Here is a 22448-nt window from a genome sequence, read left to right on the forward strand (position 1 = left end):
CTGCTGAGGGGAACCTTGTGCAAAGATTCTTTGTAAGTGTTGGCTGTGCAGGGTTACTGGACCTGTCTGTGCAGCTAGTCAGTTACATCACTCAAGCATGTGGTGCAACCGGAGAGCAGCTGTAGCCAGCTGTTGGTCAAAGCAGTGAGTGGTGACTACTAGAGAACCCCTGTCTAGGTCCTGTGGGTGACTACTGGAGAACCCCTGTCTAGGTCCTGTAGGTGACTACTGAAGAGCCCCTGTCTAGTTCCTGTAGGTGACTACTGGAGAACCCCTGTCTAGGTCCTGTAGGTGACTACTTGAGAACCCCTGTCTAGGTCCTGTAGGTGACTACTGAAGAACCCCTGTCTAGGTCCTGTAGGTGACTACTGGAGAACCCCTGTCTAGGTCCTGTAGGTGACTACTGGAGAACCCCTGTCTAGGTCCTGTGGGTGACTACTAGAGAACCCCTGTCTAGGTCCTGTGGGTGACTACTGGAGAACCCCTGTCTAGGTCCTGTAGGTGACTACTGGAGAACCCCTGTCTAGGTCCTGTAGGTGACTACTGGAGAACCCATGTCTAGGTCCTGTAGGTGACTACTGGAGAACCCCTGTCTAGGTCCTGTGGGTGACTACTGGAGAACCCCTGTCTAGGCCCTGTGGGTGACTACTGGAGAACCCCTGTCTAGGCTCTGTGGGTGACTACTGGAGACAGTAGAGGGAGATCCGCCAACACTTCAAACACTACGTGGTTTATCATGAGTTTAGGCCTTATTCCAGTGGTAAAATATACCTGGCTAAAGATACCTCACTGGAACAAAACCAGTAAACCCATAAACTCCCTGCTTTACCCTTTACCTCAACCGACACCCCTTCATTAACTGCTTCACTCAAAGCTGGTGAGACAGAACGGCGGTGAAAGGTGCCTACCGTGTGGCCAGTCCTCACTTAAGCCACTCGTCCACCAGGGCGAAGGCACTCTCGTTGTGGAGAGGCACCTGTTGTTAGGCAGCAAAATATGCATGAGGAATGTCCGACAACCATGATGCGGTCTGTGCTCAGCCTGGTTTAACAGCCTGGCAACAAGAGAGGACAATTACACCTGGTTTAACAGCCTGGCAACAAGAGAGGACAATTACACCTGATTTAACAGCCTGGCAACAAGAGAGGACAATTACACCTGGTTTAACAGCCTGGCAACAAGCGAGGATAATTACACCTGGTTTAACAGCATGGCAACAAGAGAGGACCATTTCACCTGATTTAACAGCCTGGCTATCCACCGCAAGTCAAAACAGCGGAGGGGTCTTTTAATTTAAAAGTGTTTGTATTTTCCATGAGCTTACCCAATTAATAATGGATACAATAATTGATGGGGTGGCAGGTAGCCTAGTGGTTAGAGCGTTGGGCCAGTAACAAAAAGGTTGCTAGTTCAAAATCCCAGAGCTGACAAGGTAAAATTCTGTCATTTTGCCCCTGATCAAGGCAGTTGGAACAGTAACCCACTGTTCCCAGGCTGTCATTGTAAATAAGAATTAGTTCTTAACGGATTTTCCTAATAAATAAAAAAAAAAGGTAAATAAAAAAGACATACTAGCAAGTGATCCAGTGTTTGCTTTGACCCAAGAGAGAGAAGCAAGCCAGAGGAGTGATACAGCCTGGTAGAGTTTCTCACAACCAGCAAGGCTCAGACAGCCACAGGCTGTTATCTCTCTTACAGCTGCTGCTGGCTTTATGATAGGATCAGTTTTATTTCATGACACATTGTTTAAAAGTATTTTAACACATAAAAGTGTTGCAATCGATCAAAAAATATGGTACTTTCACTCCCACTTTATAAAGTGTGTCCCAGAGTCTGTCCATAAATCCTGGTCATAAAGACAGCTTGTGAAGGACGTCCTTATTTCAGTAGGCCAACGAGACTCCAGGGTAATACAGTCTGGAAGACTGTAATAAAAAAAAGGAGTTTCACATGTTATGCTGAAAATCATTGACCAAAGAGATTGCTTTGACATCTGACAGCAATAAAGAAGTCTGCAGTGAATAAAAACAGAACAATTACTAATTTCCAAAAGGTTCCATCGAATTTCCCAACAAAAAGGTTGCAAACATTGGCTCACTGGTTAGGAACATATCTTCTCCCCAGAATATTGTCTCACTGGTTAGGAACATATCTTCTCCCCAGAACATTGTCTCACTGGTTAGGTACATATCTTCTCCCCAGAATATTGTCTCACTGGTTAGGAACATATCTTCTCCCCAGAACATTGTCTCACTGGTTAGGAACATATCTTCTCCCCAGAATATTGTCTCACTGGTTAGGAACATATCTTCTCCCCAGAACATTGTCTCACTGGTTAGGTACATATCTTCTCCCCAGAATATTGTCTCACTGGTTAGGAACATATCTTCTCCCCAGAACATTGGTTTGTTGTGTTCCCAAACATCGAAGCAACAGAGTATATTATTTCCTAAATACAAAGCGCAAACTGGTACAAAATCTGGTACAAAATCTAGTGCAAACCTTCAAGAGCAAGAATCTTTCACGCTATTGAATATGGCATTTGTTCACTATACAGCATCTTCATACCAACCAGGGAAATTGACAGAGAGCAAAGATTGCTCAACCAAAAGCTTTTGGCTTCCATCTAGTGGTCATTAAGGCTAAAGCATAGCAAGTTCTTACTGCTCTCCAGGTTTAGACCAGCATGCCTAAAATGGCATTCCTCTTCAATGACGGCCTAGGAACGGTGAGTTAACGACAGATTTTTGAGCTTGTCAGCTCGGGGATTTAATCTTGCAATCTTTCGGATACTAGTCCAACACTCTAACCACCTGATTACATTGCACTCCACGAGGAGACTGCATGTTACGCGAATGCAGTAAGAAGCCAAGGTAAGTTGCTAGCTAGCATTAAACTTATCTTATAAAAATCAATCAATCATAATCACTAGTTAAACTAGTAATATCATCAACCATGTGTAGTTATCTAGCATGTCCTGCGTTGCATATAATCGATGCGGTGCGTATTCGCGAAAAAGGACTGTCTTGCTCCAATGTGTACCTAAACATAAACATCAATGCCTTTCTTAAAATCAATACACAGGTATATATTTTTAAACATGCATATTTAGTTAATATTGCCTGCTAACCTGGCTCATTGCGAACTCTGTGAAGACTATTTCTTCCTAATAAAGACAGCCAACTTCGCCAAAAGCGAAGCGCATTTGCGAAAAAAGCACAATCGTTGCATGGCTGTACCTAACCATAAACATCAATGCCTTTCTTAAAATCAATACACAGAAGTATATATTTTTAAAACTGCATATTTTGCTAAAAGAAATCCAGGTTTGCAGGCAATGTTAAGCAGGTGAAATTGTGTCACTTCTCTTGCGTTCATTGCACGCAGAGTCAGGGTATATGCAACAGTTTGGGCCGCCTGGCTCGTTGCGAACTAATTTGCCAGAATTTTACGTAATTATGACGTAACATTGAAGTTTGTGCAATGTAACAGGAATATTTAGACTTATGGATGCCACCAGTTAGATAAAATACGGAACGGTTCCGTATTTCACTGAAAGAATAAACGTTTTGTTTTCGAGATGATAGTTTCCGGATTCGACCAAATTAATGACCTACTGACCTTCACAACAGACCGTATTTCTGTATGTTATTATGTTATAATTAAGTCTATGATTTGATAGAGCAGTCTGACTGAGCGATGGTAGGCACCAGCAGGCTTGTAAGCATTCATTCAAAACAGCACTTTCATGCGTTTTGCCAGCAGCTCGTCGCTGTGCTTCAAGCATTGTGCTGTTTATATGACTTCAAGCCTATCAACTCCCGAGATTAGGCTGGTGTAACCGATGTGAAATGGCTAGCTAGTTAGCAGGGTGCGCGCTAATAGCGTTTCAAACGTCATTCGCTCTGAGACTTGGAGTGGTTGTTCCCCTTGCTCTGCAAGGGCCGCGGCTTTTATGGAGCGATGGTTAACGCTGCTTCGAAGGTGGCTGTTGTCGATGTGTTCCTGGTTCAAGCCCAGGTAGGGGCGAGGAGAGGGACGGAAGCTATACTGTTACACTGGCAAAAGTAAAGTGCCTTTAAGAACATCCAATAGTCAAAGGTATATGGAATACAAATGGTATAGAGAGAAATTGTCCTATAATTCCTATAATAACTACAACCTAAAACTTCTTAACTGGGAATATTGAAGACTCCTGTTATTAAAAGGAACCACCAGCTTTCATATGTTCTCATGTTCTCAGCAAGGAACTTAAATATTAGCTTTTTTTATATGGCACATATTGCACTTTTACTTTCTTCTCCAACACTTTGTTTTTGCATTATTTAAACCAAATTGAACATGTATCATTTTATTTGAGGCTAAATTGATTTTATTGATGTATTATATTAAGTTAAATAAGTGTTCATTCAGTATTGTTGTAATTGTCATTATTACAATTTTTTTTATAAAAAAAAATATATAAAAAAAATCTGTCAATTAATCGGTATCGGCTTTTTTTGGTCCTCCAATAAATCGATATTTGCGTTGAAAAATCATAATCGGTAGACCTCAAATAGAAAGTATCTAATTTCAACTGTTGGCTCATATACATTGCAAATAAGAGGGCAATTTATACAAGTTCACAACAGACCGAGCCAGGCTTCAGTTGTTGAATGTTGATATGTTAACTGAATGGGCTCCTAAAAAAATAAAATAAGAGGTTGTCGAGTGGAACACTGACCTTTCTATGCCATGTGGCAAGCGTTCACACGCATATCGTTAGTGTCTTGCTGCTGCTTCCAACTGCCTATTGGACTCCACACTCTCACCGATCAGATGTTCGGGGAGCTGCGTATGTCTCTCTCTTAGTGTGGTCTACCTGTTCGCCACGTGGCAGCTGCTATAAGACTTCACACCAGGGCCCAAAGGGACCATAAGAGGCAAACTGATCTCTTTGGCTCTCACCTGAACAGAGCTGTTCAGATGCTTCACAAGGCCACCTCTCCAAGTGACTAATTGGTCACACTTAAGCCAGTCCTTACGCATGAGCAGCTATTGTGGTGCCTGCTGTATGTGTGGATGTATTGACTGTGTTCTTAGACATGTCACAACAACAACATGTGGTTGATTTAGAGTTCTATTGTAACTTATCAGAGATGAATAGGCAGTATTAGGTGGCACTACTTTGAGAAGTTATTGGGGCACAATGGTAGGAAGGGCATTTTAGGGACATCATCTGTGTTTTAATACAACTTCAGGGCAGGCATGGGTTATATAATTTTAAAAAACAGTTACTGGCAAAAAATGCTTTACTTCCGTGGCAATAACATTTCAAATATAGTTAAGACAAAGCAAATCCATAGATATACACAGGATTACACAACTTAATCTTAACACAATCTAAAGTACAAAAAGTATCAAAACAGTTTGATCACATTCTTTTTATGTGCAGATTTAGACTTGAGTTGTTTTTTTCTTCCTCTTTTCTTCTTGGGGGTTGAGGACTCCTTGTTGCAACACTCACAAACCCAGCAACCTGAGGAGAAAAACCATGTGGACCAGCTGTAATACGTAACATCAACCCAAAGGCTAGAAAGCAGACTACATTGTGGGATCCATCAGACTAAAAAGCACTTTCTGACATTTGATTTCAACACTTCTAAAGCATTTAGACCAGATTCCGAACATTAACTTTCTGATGTTTAATTTGCAGCAACGCTAATTATAGCAAGTTGAGGTAACACACAACCCTTCATGACTGCACAAAAAAAAAACTTTAATGCCAGTCTTGGAAAACTCTAAAAACAGATTTCTAATTTAGCATTATTCACCAAGTTCAGATGGCTATGCAAATTAATGTTATTTTCACATAAAACCAGAAATTCAAATCACCCCAGAACTCCATAAAAGACGACATAAGCTACAATGAGAGAGAAAGACAGATTCTCTTTTTTTATACCCTCCCCCTTCCATCTTTCAAGTAATCACTGATCTAATACATATTGATAGGTGTAAGCAACGATTCCATCACAAAGGTTTCACCAAGGAAAGAAGGAATGATGCATCCTTAAAGTATTTGAACAGACCCAGAGAGAGAGCTCACCTAGAGGGATGGAGTCCAGGCCCACGCAGAAGGAGTGGAAGCCCCGGTCACACTTGTCACAGAACATCATCTCCTCCTCATGGTGGGGATGCTTACACACCGTGCACGTCTTACACTCCATGCACTGCCACGGGTAGGTCTTAATCAGACCCACCAGCTCCTCACCCATGTCCAGGCACGATGGGTGAGCTGGGACGGACACACACACAAACGCTCACACCACAGCACTTCTCCAAAACACTGTATAATTCCAATTTGTGATCCCAACAATTCAGATTAAGTTCTGTTGCTCATATTTTAGAGGCTTTACGGTCATTATGAACAAGCCTGTGCAATTTGTCAGTTTTAATTAAAAAACAAGCAGTTCCACTTACCACTGTTCTTGCACTGTGTGCAGTGAATGAGAGCTTCTGGCTTTCCTTCCTTGTTGGACTCCTTACCCTTCTGGCAAATGCCACAAATAGCATTGGGCATGACCTTAGGCTGCAAGGACAGAACAATGCTATCATGTTTAGCAACCAGGCCTAGTGCACCATCTGACACAGGGCTTCTGGGCAACACACATTGTACAAATGTTAAATCCTAAAAGGCCTGACAGGAGGTAAACATGAATTTACTCACAATAGATCCAATCTTGTTAGCTGATTCTTACTTCACAACCCAAAACAAGAATGACTAGGAAAATCCTTGTCATTTTTAAGAACCTCCCACAAACCCTTTCTAGTCATGGGGACTGGGAGTCTATGATTCTTAGATCTCAAAATCTCCAAAGGCAAACACCAAGAGGTCAAGTTGATTTAAGATCCATTTGGATGTGCCATGGTGTCCCCCACAGCTGCTCACAACAGGTTAAACAGTTGAATGTCCCTCCGGTAGATGCCGAGCTGTTTCCACACATTATGGTCCCACATTTATAAAAAGGTAGCTAGCCAAAGTGATTTCTGATGGGAGGAAAACTCTTTCCCTGCAGGTATTTCATTACATGACCTCATTACTGTCTCTGTGCTGCGAACACAATCAAAACATCTCTGTACATTCTATTTGTTTGAAATCTTTATTTCAATGGTGAACTGTGTCTAAAGACTGACATCAAAGGTTTTCCTACATAAAAAGTATTAGATTAGATAAGAGCAGTAAAAGCCTTTCTAAAACAAACAACGAAACCTGTGGGAGGGTGAACCGGAGGTTCGAGACGCACAGTTGAGTTAATAAAAGGACAGCTACCTTCTCCACAGAAAGAGGGGTGCCAGCTAAACTTGGATAAATATTTATCCAAAGGAAGGTATGACACCTTTGCCATTACACTCAAATCAAGCATGTAAGACATGACATTCTAAGAGAGAGAAGTGTACAAGTCAGGAACAAATTTAACACAAACTGTACCTACTTAGGCAGACCGTCTGCGCAAATATTGGGAATGACAAGTGTGCAATCAGTTAGGAGAATATAGCCCATGAGGGATGAAGTAGGTTTCTATGTGTTTGTGGAAATATAATCACTTTTCAAAATGTCAATCAGGCAACAGGATGTGTTGCCATCCTGAAATGTTTCCTTTGACTGGTGCAAAACAAGAAGAAAGGCTACATATTTTGTGTTAGGCTTCAGATGGCTACCCCTGCAGTGTAGTGCCAAATAAGGATATATCATTATCAGTATGAAAATAAATACATATTTTGTGTTAGGCTTCAGATGGCTACCCCTGCAGTGTAGTGCCAACTAAGGATATATCATTATCAGTATGAAAATAAATATTTTTTTTGTACAGCTCCTGAACTCTAACTTGCATTACAATTATAATAAAGTCAACTTTAAGGCCATGTTATCTATAGCTAGGTAATTATTCTGCAAGTACTGTATTGACTTTAGCCTTAAATTCAATGAGCGCCGATTAGAAAGTTAGTGATAAATTCCGAACACATCTAAGATATATAGTTTATTTGTATGCATTACATACTAACAATAAATGTTTAAACTTCTAAAGTTTGGTTTACACTCAAAATAAATTATTCAAATTCCCTTTGGAAACATGCTGACTGGAAAATTAACAGACAAATCAATCCCTGTGGAAAGTTATGACCACTCCACAGCAATCAATGACCAAATACGGATGTAGTGTAGTAATACCAGTCATGCTACATTTGGCGTTACTGCTCTTGCTGTCATTCTTAGCAAACTAACTTTTATTAATCTCCCATGTTGCCTTGCAGTAAGACAGAGAGTAAATTGCCAGAAGGTAGATCATGTTGATCCCAGAAAAGCCATACTCCTACCTGAACACAACAATACTTTCAGAGGCAATCAAAAGTTTTTTTTTTTTTTTTTTAAAGCCAACATATAGAAAGTGTATTAACAGGCCTCTGGCACAGTAACATTATGTTCTCCAGTCTCAAACAAAGAACAGTATGTAAGGTTATTTCAAACAACTGCAGAATACTGCATTAAAAGTACTGACAACTTGAATTATAAAACGTTCAAAACACTCAAGTAATACTGTAGTTGAAGTGCTACTACTAAATAAAATGGATGCATCTTATAAAGTCTATCATAACAAGAAATACTGTGTGGTTTAAAAACAATTAATCTAACAGCCAAATATATCTGCTCACATGTCTCAAAGGGATAGTTCATCCAAATGATATATTGGTTTTCTTACCCTGTAAACAGTCTATGGACAGGGTATGACAACAATCCATGCTTTGGTTTCGTTTCCAAAGGAACCGTTTCCAAATGCTAATGTTTTAGCATTTGTGACACAAAGCCGCTTCAAGTCATGGGACTGATATTAGCATTTTTCACACATCACGCCCAAATCATCAGAAATGTATTGTAAAGTTCCATGAAGTCACTTATAAATTATTTGAACATGAAAAGGCTAATAAAAATTGGTCCCATGACTTTAAATGGATTTGTGCCACAAATGCTAAAATGTGGAAACAATGCCATGGAAACAAAACCAAAGCATGGATCGCTGTCATACCTTGTCCATATACTGCTTACAGGGTAAGGAAACCAATGTCATTTTGTAATTTGGGTGAACTATCCCTTTAATTAGTCTGTTGCCAAGTAGACAGAAAAGAGGTATATTAAGACTTTCAAAGAATACAGTGAAAAATGTACAAGTCTTCAGGACCAATCGAAAGTGCTGTGAAGAAAAAGTTCCAGATGTGACAGAACTACTCCAAAATGTTATTGCTTATAACGTCTGATATAGAACCATCAGTGTTTCAACCACTGATGTATATAAACCCTGGATTGCTGATGCTATGTTTTGGCCAATGAGAGGCTTTGATGTCACCAACCATATTGGCACGGCCCAGAAGAAGCAGTCTTCCATAGGAATTCCACAGTATTTCAATTAAAATGTTAAGTACAGAATTACATGTAAATATGTTGTTGTTGTAGTAGCAGGGACAGTAACAGTACTTTCGCAAAATAATAATACCTTAAAGCTAGAATCCTTAGTAGATACATACATTTTGGAATTTCAATTAATTATCTATACCCATTGACTTTTGAAGAATATCATTTATAAATGCCTCATAGCTTAGTTCAACTGTTGTACACCATCAATACCCAAAATAGAAGCTTGTTTTACTCCAATTTACAATTGACAATTTAAACAAATTAAATTGTAAACAAAGTAACTGTGACCAAGATACTGAAAAACAGCTTCAATCTCAAGGCCATCAGACAGTTAAAAAGCCATCACTAGCCGGGTATCACCCGGTTACTCAATCCTGCACCTTAGAGGATCCTGCCCTATAAACATAGACATGTAATCCCTGATCACTTTAATAATGTTTACATACAGTATTCTATTCTACTGTGTTTTAGTCTATGCCACTCCAACATTGCTTGTCGTAATATTTATATATTTCTTCATTCCATTATTTTACTTTTAGATGTGTGTATTGTTAGATATTACTGCACTGTTGGAGTTAGGAACACAAGCATTTCACTACACCCACAATAACATCTGCTAAATATGTGCATGTGACCAATTTGATTTGAACACTGTATAGCCTCAAAATGGTTAAAACTATACATTTGGTATAATGGATGGTCAGTCCTTGCATCCATAGTTGTGTCTATGAATTTGAGAGTGGTTACATTTCTCCAGGCCCATCCCTCAGATTTTTACCAAAACAGAGACAAGGTGTATGCTTTTTTATTGTTTCAATTAAGGATTCTACCTTTAAGGACAATCTTTTTATACTTTTTTATGTTAAGTCATCTAGTGTATATACTGTATATAAATCATTGGTTTTAACCATACGGTTGACATGGAACTATCAGTATTTTAACCATATGGTTGATCTGGAACCATCACTATTTTAACCATATGGTTGATCTGGAACCATCACTATTTTAACCATATGGTTGATCTGGAACCATCAGTATTTTAACCATACGGTTGACATGGAACCATCACTATTTTAACCATACGGTTGATCTGGAACCATAAGTAGCAAACTGGACCAAGTGAAAGAAGGAAGGCAGACTTGAGTGTTGCCCCAAATAAGAACTATTGCCACCTGGTGGAGTATGTGTGTGAGAGAAGTGACAGGGCCAGAAAACAAAGGAGAGTCTCTCTATTGAAAGTGCTGAAGAATCTGGAAGGGGTAGAAGAGAAGGGGAAAGAGAAGAGAAGTGCTGTTGGAGAAAGTCAGGGGCTTTTTTCTTCTACCTTGTACCCAGGGACAGATTTGTGCTGGTTGGGGCGTGGGGTGGCATCTTTAGCCGGGGTGGCAGTCCTGTCCTTGGCCTTGCCCTTTGACTGCACTCCACTGTCCTGACTGTCCCCATCTGAGGTGTTTCCAGATGAGCTGTCCTGTAGACACAATTCAGTTCTTACTATTCAAGCAAGCTGCAAAAGAGCTTACATTGAATCAACTTACAGAGCATCTCTAGGCATTTACTGGTAATACAATACAACTTGTCTTCACATCTCTAGCTCTGAAATCAAGTGAATTGTGTAAAACCAGTTCAAGGATCCAGTTCCTTACTGAATTTTTCTTGCCCTCTTCTCCCTTGTTGTCATCTGCATGGTCCGAGTCCCCATCACTGTCCAGGGCAGGCAGCTCCGGGTCCAGGGGGGGCTCGAACAGGGCTGTGTTCAGGGGCAAGTAGCGCAGCTCGTTGGGAGAGTACCTGTATCAAACACAGGAACATCAATTTATCAGCTAGTCAAATATCTTTAGAGGTCCGGACCTGCATTCATGAGACTAGTTTTTTGGTTAGTGAACCTTACCTTTTGTAGTAGTCCTGGAACTGCCCAGGGATGAGGGCCACTGGATAGGGTCCAGTCTTGGTTCTCTCTGGAGGAAGGACTTTATACCTCCCTTGGGGTACTTGGATAATCTGTTAGAAAGTTAGTTGAAACTTTTACTCCTTCAATTGCAAGTTCAACTCCACATACATAATACAGTTAATGAATGTACCGATACACACTGAGTGTACAAAACATTAGGAACACCTTCCTAATATTGAGTTTACACCCCCTTTTCCCCTCAGAACAGTCTCAATTTGTCGGGGCATGGACTCCACAAACTGTCAAATGTTCCACAGGGATGCCGGCCCATGTTGACTCCAATGATTCCCGCAGTTGGGTCAAGTTGGCAGGATGTCCTTTGGGTGGTGGACCATTCTTGATACACATGGGAAACTGCTGAGTGTGAAAAATCCAGCAGCATTGCAGTTGACACAAACCAGTGTGCCTGGTACCTGCTACCATACCCCATTCAAAAGGCACTTTAATATTTTGTCTAGTCTATTCACCCTCTGAATGGCACACATACACAATCCATGTCTCAATTGTGTCAAGGCTTAAAAATCCTTCTTCAACATGTCTTCTCCCCTTCATCTGCACTGATTGAAGTGGATTTAACAAGTGACAACAATAAGGGATTATAGCTTTCACCTGGTTAGTCTATGTCCAGGAAAGAACAAGTGTTCCTAATGCCTTGTACACTCGGTGGATCTACTCAAACATGGCAAGGGAGTTCTTATAAACACAAAAGACTAATGGAGCTATATGTCTTTATTCGTGGAATTAACGTACGTGTGTCTGAAGGTCAAAATAGGCCCTTCTCTCTTCCATCCTTTCCCTGTTGAAGTTACTGTTGAACTCAGCAGCTTTCTTGGCAGCTTTCTGTATGTACTCTGGCACTTTACTGGCTTCAACCTTCGGAGGCCTTTGTTGCTGCATTTTCTAGGAAATAAAAAAAAAATAGAATAAAAACTTACCAACAACATATTGAATAACCATGTCAACTTTAAATGAAAATACAGTTCAGGAGTTGTCCTTGGTCACATTAGATGTTGAGAGTCTATATACCAGCATTCCCCGTGTGGGGGGGCTGGCAGCCTAACTCACTATTTGGGAGACCGAGATACTAACGAATATCCACCAACAAACTTTATTCTAGAGCTGGCTGAATATGTTTTGACGTATAACTATTTCAGGTTTGATGATGAATATTACCTCCAAACGAATGGAACATTGATGGGCTCTACATTCGCTCTGAGCTATGCTAACCTTTGTGGGTCTTTTTAAAGAACGTTTTGTTAATAATGAAAACGAAAATTGATCAGAAATACAGTGTAGACATTGACAATGTTGTAAATGAATATTGTAGCTGGAAACGGCTGTTTTTTTAAAGGGAATATCTACTGGCCCATTATCAGCAACCATCACTCCTGGCAGCTTCGTTAAATATTACCCGCAAAACACCAGTCTCAACATCAAGTGTAGAGGCGACTCCGGGATGCTGGCCTTCGAGGCAGAGTTCCTCTTGCCAGTGTCTGTGTTCTTTTGCCCATCTTAATCTTTTCTTTTTATTGGCCAGTCTGAGATTTGGCTTTTTCTTTGCAACTCTGCCTAGAATCCAAGAGTCACCTCTTCACTGTTGACGTTGAGATTGGTGTTTTGCGGGTACTATTTAATGAAGCTGCCAGTTGAGGACTTGTGAGGAGTCCGTTTCTCAAACTAGACACTCTAATGTACTTGTCCTCTTGCTCAGTTGTGCACCGGGGCCTCCCACTCCTCTTTCTATTCTGGTTAGAGCCTGTTTGCGCTGTTCTGTGAAGGGAGTAGTACACAGCGTTGTACGAGATCTTCAGTTTCTTGGCAATTTCTCACATGGAATAGCCTTCATTTCTCAGAACAAGAATAAACTGACGAGTTTCAGAAGAAAGTTATTGGATTCTGGCCATTTTAAGCCTGTAATGGAACCCACAAATGCTGATGCTGCAGATACTCAACTAGTGTAAAGAAAGCCAGTTTTATTGCTTCTTTAAATCAGGACAACAGTCTTCAGCTGTGCTAACAGAATTGCAAAAGTGTTTTCTAATGATCAATTAGCGCTTTAAAATTATAAACTTGGATTAGCTAACACAACGTGCCTTTGGAACACAGGTGTGATGGTTGCTGATAATGGGTCTCTGTACACCTATGTAGATATTCCATAAAAATTCAAATCAGCCATTTCCAGCTACAATATCCATTTACAACATTAACAATGTCTACATTGTATTTCTGATAAATGTTATGTTATTTTAATGGATGAAAAAAATATTTTCTTTCAAAAACAAGGATATTTCTAAGTGACCCCAAAAGTATACAAAAAAATAAAAAATACAATTGGACTCGAGTTCCCCAAATATATAAAAATACACACACATACACAGAAGTCATGGCTTGAGTTGCACAAATATTATTTATATATAAAATATTCGGGGAACTCAAGTCCAAGACTTCTGTAACAAGATATAGAAATCTGCAAACACAAAGCTAACTTTGCATCAATTAATATGTCAATGTTGCTGAGCATACTACCTTGAGTACTAACGTTAGTGGTACTCTGAACAGAGTACTAACATAGTGATACTCTCTGAACAGAGTGCTTACAGAGTACTCTTCTGTTATCCTCTGGCGCTCCCTCTCTTGGAGGATTACAGAATACTCAGCATGTTTTCCTGGGTACTCCTTGATCATCAAATCAATAACTTCATCACTTCGTAAAGCAGTCAAGCCTGGAAAAAAATATTCACAATTAATTATTGTATCCACGAGTAGCCCAATTCCCCATAACAACTCTTGGGGAGGCTTGAGGCCCTGGTGGTTTATGCTGAACTCTAAGCTCTTCCTGATTACGCAACAATTCCATGTTTTTCACTTCTCACCCAAGGTGCACTGTGTCTCTGTGATGACATTTTGCTCCCTCAGATATAGCTTCTCCTTGTGGGAGAGGTCTCTCCTTTCCAAATCTAAAATAAGAATGTATTGATTGATTGAATTGATTAGGTAATTAAAAGTAGTAGACTGCTCCAGCCAGAGACAACATTAATGATTGAGGATAAAAACAATCAAACCTGGAGGCTTATTTCCATTGAGATAAGGCATGGTTTGTCAGAGATTGACCCGTATGATCTACAGATAGGCTATAACAAGACTACTAGCCTAATAACAAGACTACTAGCCTAATAATCAAATTGACACGCAATGATCCTACTACACCATACAAGCCGAACATTTAGTCACATTACCTGGATATTTTCGCTTGAATGAAGTGACTCCCAGATATTCACTGACTTGTTCTTGTAACATATAGTACTCCCCACTACCGTCTGACGGCCACCTGTACTCGGTCAGATTTTCTGCTGAGAAGTATGTGGGCCTGGGGAAACACATATGACTGAAAAGTTAAGAGCAGGGTAGAAGTATTAAAGCCTGTTTGAAAGACGGACTCAATGTTATTGGACACGTAGGCTGTGTTTAGACAGGCAGCCCAATTATGATATTTTTGACCAAGCAGATCTGATGTGAAATTATCTGATTTGTCAAAAGACCAATTAGTGGAAAAAATATCAGAATTGCGCTGCCTGTGTAAAAGCAGCCAAAGTGTTTGTAATGGGGATTGGACATGGTCTATTAGGAAGTAGTGATGAAAATATTTCAAACTACGCCTTTAGATAGAAAGTGACCACATACCCAAGTTCCTGACTGGAGGTGTCGCAACTTCTGGAACTGTCACCTGAACCCATGCGCTGTCTTTTTGGAGCTTGACTGCCATCATTGGACACTTCCTCGATGTCATCCTAAAATGATAGCCAATACAGTTAATAGTTTTCTCCAAAAATAATGTTTTTGGGATGTTTTCAGATCTCAAGGGGTGAGTTAATTTCCTCTGTTGTGTCGATACAGCAAGCACCATTCCCCCCTCTCATTCGATAAAGCTGGCCTAGAGGTAGCCCGATTGCCTTCCACTGTGTACAGCAAAAGGCATGCACATATACATAGAAACCACTAAACATTGCTTGTCTGTCACAAATGATGAATAAAATTATATTTGACCTTACTCTGCCGATTGTCCATGGGATTGGTCCATCAGCTGGTCAAAATGTAAGACAAAATACCCGCAGGAAATCATTATTAAACTAATTCAAGACGCGAGTTTGTGGCAAACAAGATTTGTTTGCTCATGACACATCGCACGTGCACAAGATGGAAGTACATGCACGCGACAAATGCATACTAACCGAAGTATTGGAGGTGTTTACATGGTTTTTCTTATGTACCTTGGCACAAAGTTGGGTAAATAACACTTTCCTGCGGATATTTTGTCTCTAATTTCGACCAAATTAAGTACCAACAGCACAGGAAGAGTAAATTAAAATGTACTTGTATTAAACATTCTGCATTGTAACCCTATCCCTGGGTCTCTCCTATTTTCAGTTCGCTACAGCTAACGTTAACTGCAAAAAACACTCAAACAGGACTGTTTTATCTCCATCTCTTCATTCAAAGACTCAAATCATGGACACTCTTACTGACAGTTGTGGCTTGTTCTCGCTACCTTCTTGCCCTTGCTGTTGTCTGTGCCCAATAATATTTCGTGCTGCTGCCATGCTAAGTTGTCTTAGGTCTCTATGTTGTGGTGGCTCTTGTCGTGATGTGTGTTTTGTCCTATAATTTTAATACCAGTCCCCGTCAGCACGGGAGGACTTTTGCTTTTTGGTAGGTCGTCATTGTAAGTAATCATTTGTTGTTAACTGACTTGTCTAATTAAATAAAAAATAAAGGACACTTCAAGTTTTTGCTGTGTTTTGTTTCAGACTGTATACCAATAATTGTTATCACAATCTGATTTAGGCATTCCTAGAGGCAAAACAGAGAGCATTGGATTTGGACTGTGGTCTAATGACACATGCACGATGTAAACAAAAACAATGAGCAGAGGTAAAGACAGTTTCAGGTTGGATATTCAACGGATATTCGCCTGTAGTTTTCCTTACGTCCACCAACAGCAGTTAGGGACCGTCAACATAGTGACAAATCACATTTTTAAAATTTCAATAGCTCTTTAACCACCTTTCAAAACTGGTTGTAGCTAACCCGATGGCATAGACACACGTTGCACACACAATGTGATTTACGTCTCGCACTATTTTAAATTATTTATTTAAATTTCAATAGCTTCTTGGTCATGTGACCTACTGACTTCAAACAAGTTTCAGAATGTCCACTCAGTTGGCCTACATATTGCACACCCTTTACTTTGTTGATTTTCATCTCACACGTTTTTACATGAATTTTTCCAAATGTAAAATTTCAATAGCTCCATGGTCATGTGACCTAATGATCTCAAAAAAGGTTCAGAATGTCCACTGACTATGCCTTCATAAATCGCACACTTTGATGTTCGTCTACTTTCATCTTATGCTATTAGACTTAAATATGTAAGCCTGAGACCCACACTCAGAAGTAATATGGAGAAAAAGAGTATCTGACTGATAAGACCCCCTTGTACGCTCAAACCCTTCCAGGACATTACAATCTCACAACGCAGGATATTTGATGGTCCCTAGACTCCTTTCTAACAGTCCTCAAGCTTCAATAGGATAGTTGATGACTGTGTAACGGTTGAAATTCAGAGTCAACGTTATCATTTTAGTAAGTCTTATGGTCGGGTATAAAATGTTGTCTCCAGTTTCTTGCTTTCTCAGGTCCTGCTGAGTGGACAGTATTGATGCCTTTTCAGTCTAGCTCCAGTCAGGTGTCATTATGTTATAAGCACCACGCCACCCCACTCCCATTTCATAACACCCTCTCACCTTCTACCATTTGTCTACACTCCAAGAACCATGAGAGCCCACTAGCTGTAGACGCCCCAAGATCTATGACAACTGAGATTCCCATATCCATAGCCTTCTTAGCTTGTCGGTCTAAAAGCGGTTTTGTCCTTACTTTGTTGAAATATCAAAGACAAAGCCTAATTTTCCCTGGTACAAAAACGTATACTACTAACGAGTTCTGCTTATTTTGACTATGCAGCATAAACATCTTAATGGGAGCTGAAAAACACTTTCCCAGCTGTATGTTAATAAAGAAATACTACAGCTCAGTGCAATGGTAAATGTTAAATCAGCTGTGGGATATGGACAGTAGAGGGGGATGCTGTTGTACTGACAGTAGAGTCATCACTATTTCAGGACTTTTCTTTTGATGAGGGTCACAGCACTGGAGAATAACCTGGTTCTGGTCCAGACGTACCGGACTCAATTGCCTCTAAAATAGAAAATAAAGTTGTGTTTGCTTGTACACTGGTCATCCTTATGCACTCCATGCAATACTTGCTGTTTGTAATAGTTATTGTCATGTTTTTGGAAATATGTATTTTTTTATTTATTGTATTTTACCTTTATTTAACTAGGCAAGTCAGTTATGAACAAATTCTTATTTTCAATGACGGCCTAGGAACAGTGGGTTAACTGCCTTGTTCAGGGGCAGAACGACAGATTTGTACCTTGTCAGCTCGGGGATTTGAATTTGCAACCTTTCGGTTACCACTACTCTAACCACTAGGCTGCTCTGCCGTCCCAGTATAACTGTCCTTTGTCGTTGGCATACAGCTGCATGGTACTGTGACAGTTGTCATATTGTCCATTAAACTGGTCACAGCGCTGTGGCGAAGAAACAATTGCGAGGTGGTGGTTGAGGTTGTGCGGTCTACAGACAAAAAGTCCTCTCTCCTTCTCCATTTCAGTTTAAAACTCTGCAGCCCCACACATGCTTGTGGGTGAGGTAATAAATAGTCATAACATGAAAATAAGCATTTTGTTTATGAAGTGTAAAAAATAGTGTAAAAAATGTCATACAGTGTGAAGGATGAACATAGAAGTACATTAGATGTGCACCTAACCAAGTCTAAGGACATGTAATATCATTATGTAGATAACTGGAATTGGAGTTGAATGTTTCTGATGACGTACACTTGAATATTTATGGCCCTTTTGTAACTTAAGTAAATAGTGAAGATGTGTCATCACGTAAACACAGTATTGTCAGCAATAAGACACTTTGACTACATAACACTTTATGTATGATACTTAATCTCCCTAACAAGGCATATACAGTGGGGAGAACAAGTATTTGATAACCTGTAAAATCGGCAGTGTTTCCTACTTACAAAGCATGTAGAGGTCTGTAATTTTTATCATAGGTACACTTCAACTGTGAGAGACAGAATCTTAAACAAAAATGCAGAAAATCACACCGTATGATTTTTAAGTAATTCATTTGCATTTTATTGCATGACATAAGTATTGGATACATCAGAAAAGCAGAACTTAATATTTGATACAGAAACCTTTGTTTGCAATTACAGAGATCATACGTTTCCTGTAGTTTTTGACCAGGTTTGCACACACTGCAGCAGGGATTTTGGCCCACTCCTCCATACAGACCTTCTCCAGATCCTTCAGGTTTCTGGGCTGTCACTGGGCAATACGGACTTTCAGCTCCCTCCAAAGATTTTCTATTGGGTTCAGGTCTGGAGACTGGCTAGGCCACTCCAGGACCTTGAGATGCTTCTTACGGAGCCACTCCTTAGTTGCCCTGGCTGTCCAGCCACGACCCATCTTCAATGCTCTTACTGAGGGAAGGAGGTTGCTGGCCAAGATCTTGCGATACATGGCCCCATCCATCCTCCCCTCAATACGGTGCAGTCGTCCTGTCCCATTTGCAGAAAAGCATCCCCGAAGAATGATGTTTCCATGTCCATGCTTCACGGTTGGGATGGTGTTCTTGGGGTTGTACTCATCCTTCTTCTTCCTCCAAACACGGCGAGTGGACTTTAGACCAAAAAGCTCTATTTTTGTCTCATCAGACCACATGACCATCTCCCATCCCTCATCTGGATCGTCATTGGCAAACTTCAGACGGGCCTGGACATGCGCTGGCTTGAGCAGGGGGACCTTGCGTGCGCTGCAGGATTTTAATCCATGACGACGTAGTGTGTTACTAATGGTTTTCTTTGAGACTGTGGTCCCAGCTCTCTTCCGGTCATTGACCAGGTCCTGCCGTGTAGTTCTGGGATGATCCATCACCTTCCTCATGATCATAGATGCCCCACGAGGTGAGATCTTGCATGGAGCCCCAGACCGAGGGTGATTGACCGTCATCTTGAACTTCTTCCATTTTCTAAGAATTGTGCCAACAGTTGTTGCCTTCTCACCAAGCTGCTTGCCTATTGTCCTGTGGCCCATCCCAGCCTTGTGCAGGTCTACAATTTTATCCCTGATGTCCTTACACAGCTCTCTGGTCTTGGCCATTGTGGAGAGGTTGGAGTCTGTTTGATTGAGTGTGTGGACAGGTGTCTTTTATACAGGTAACGAGTTCAAACAGATGCAGTTAATACAGGTAATGAGTGGAGAACAGGAGGAGTTCTTAAAGAAAAACTAACAGGTCTGTGAGAGCCGGAATTCTTACTGGTTGGTAGGTGATCAAATACTTATATCATGCAATAAAATGCTAATTCATTACTTAAAAATCATACAATGTGATTTTCTGGATTTTTGTTTTAGATTCCATCTCTCACAGTTGAAGTGTACCTATGATAAATGACAGACCTCTACATGCTTTGTAAGTAGGAAAATGTATACAATTTCTGTGTAATTTGTCAATATTAAATGTTTATTAATTGATATACTGGCCACCATTACTGTGGTTAAATGTTCAGTATATGTATTGACCAGCAAACCCACTGCAGTCTACCTTACTAGCTCACTCTCATCCCTGCTTTGGACACTGAATAGCATGAATCTCATACTTTGCCCTTTATGGTTGATATTAACGATGAAAGGAGATATTATCTGTCTCTCTCCTATTGTGTACCGCTGTTAAATACTATGGGGAAAAAAAAACAAAACAGGGAAAATAAGTACTTAGAACTACAAATTATTGTAGATAAATATTAAAAGGGTAAACACAACACTGGACTGAATCCCCTAATTGTCAAACTAATATTAATGTACAACAATATAGAAGATACATGACTAGAGATTATTCAATGGGTGTATATCCACTGCACACTTTAGGTGTGTAATTGACATGACCAAGGAGCTATTGAAATTAAACTATCAAATGTACATTACACCAGATGATTTCACAGTACACAAACAAGAGTGTGCAATATAGAAGGGTAGTCCGTGTACATTCTGCACCTTGTTTGAAGTCAGTAGGTCACATGACCAAGGAGCTATTGACATTTAAGTTTTTTAAATTCATGTAAAATCAAGTGAGATAAATGGACAAACTAGAGTGTGTGCAATATAGAAAGAATGGAAGTCAGTGGACATTATGAAACTTGTTTGAGTCAAGTAGGTCACATGCTATTGCAATTTGAATGTAAAAAAAGTTTGTTTACGCTCCCTAACTAATTCAACTAGGAATACAGAATGCTGCTCACATTTCCACATGTGTATTTGCTTTGGAAAGCGAATTAATGTCCAAATCGTGTAAATAATTCCAGTGCAATGTTGTGCGCAATTTTTCCAACATCATGACACTTATTTGGAGGTTTGAACGCGCGAATATCCAACTTGAAACTGTCTTTACCTCGGTAAACAATGATACGCTGACACTACTAAACAGCTAACGTTAGTTACCTACCTAGATGCTATGCTAGCTAAGTAAATTCAGGTAATGTTATGGATGGCTGGCTAGCTAGTACCGTAAACTGTCTAGTCGTTAACTAACGACGACACAAAAGTTAGAACACATCGACCCACAACAGCTAGATTGCTATCAATTGTTTTTAACTAGCGAAACGGCAGTAGGTTGAATTAAACAGTTGTGTTGTCAGCTAACTGACGTTAGCTACTTTAGCCTGTTGTGTCTTCAACACAATATGTATGTGGCCAGCAATGTGTAACGTTATACTGGTATTTCTGATCCGATATCTTTGCCAAGTTTACCTTTACAGACTGAGCTCCCGGGGTTGCAGGGTTGCTATCGCAAGGTCTGGTTGGGAGAACAGTAGCCATGTTTAGCGGTTACTGTCCTGTTAGCTTCAGAGATGCACACCAGGATAATAATGTTACCGACTGGAAACAGAGACGAGGAACAAATCTTCTTCAAGTGGCGGTAACATGGGGAATACATGTTTGCCAACATTGGCTACATCGTACAAATTCACGAAAATAAAAATTTGCTTTTAGGTCTTAATTTAAGGGTTCGGCAAAAGGTTTGCAGTGTGGTTGAGGTTATGTTTAAAATGTCAATTTAAGAAATTAAATTGTAGTAATTAGCGGGGTTTATCCACAATTATGACTTGGTGATTTGGTAACTAATGACAACCAAGTATGGGTCACGGCATACGCGGAAAGTGGGCGTGGCGAAATAAGTGGGTGCATCATCAGCGAATTGTGATTGGTTAAACAGTTTTGATTGATTAAAATGGTGTTTTTGTTTTATTAGTCAGGATGCACATGGTACACACCTCCAACGAAATGCTTAACTTGCAGGTTCCTTCTCGACAATGCAACAAAAATAAAAGATAATATGAACAAAGTAAATGGCTCAGTAGAATAGAATACACATTTAAGCATAATACAGGAAGGCACAATTTATAGTCCAATATTAACACGTGTTTTGGGGAAGGGGGATTGGGTGGTAAGTGTTTTTTATATTGTGCAGTATTTAGCAATCTTAACACTATTGTAGCAGCAGTTATGATGTGTGTGTAGCATGAGTGTATACATGTGTGTGTTTGGTCAAACACTTAAATGGTTCCAATCGTTTTTTCACCATTCATTTTCCCTATAGGGGATTTTAGAACTACTTCAGAAACGGTCTGTTTCATCAATGCTAGAAAAAGTACTCAATTGTCATAGAGTCAACGTAAAGGAGTACAAATGTGCTTAACATGTCACATAAGTTCTATGGACTCACTGTGTGCAATAGGTGTGATTTTTGATTGACTACCTCATCTCTGTACCCCACACATACAGATAATTGTAAGGTCCCCTCCGTTGAGCAGTGAATTTCTAACACAGACTCAACCACAAAGACAAGGGAGAT

At 40.1% G+C, this 22448-nt stretch overlaps 1 protein-coding gene across 1 annotated transcript; it reads right to left on the bottom strand.

Annotated features, from left to right (window-relative positions):
• Nucleotides 1-5106: 5106 nt before the first annotated feature.
• Nucleotides 5107-21712, bottom strand: LOC139381662 (PHD finger protein 10-like). The gene is made up of 12 exons (XM_071125346.1): nt 21344-21712; nt 15078-15184; nt 14633-14763; nt 14270-14353; nt 13995-14119; nt 12147-12296; nt 11337-11446; nt 11092-11236; nt 10773-10916; nt 6460-6568; nt 6086-6274; nt 5107-5518 (listed from the first exon to the last, which is right to left on the bottom strand). Exons 1-12 carry the CDS (start codon nt 21410-21412, stop codon nt 5400-5402), a joined length of 1482 nt encoding a protein of 493 aa, XP_070981447.1. The 5' UTR covers nt 21413-21712; the 3' UTR covers nt 5107-5399.
• Nucleotides 21713-22448: the final 736 nt, after the last annotated feature.

The sequence above is a fragment of the Oncorhynchus clarkii genome, chromosome 23 (assembly GCF_045791955.1).
Source record: "Oncorhynchus clarkii lewisi isolate Uvic-CL-2024 chromosome 23, UVic_Ocla_1.0, whole genome shotgun sequence".
Taxonomy (NCBI): Eukaryota; Metazoa; Chordata; class Actinopteri; order Salmoniformes; family Salmonidae; genus Oncorhynchus; species Oncorhynchus clarkii.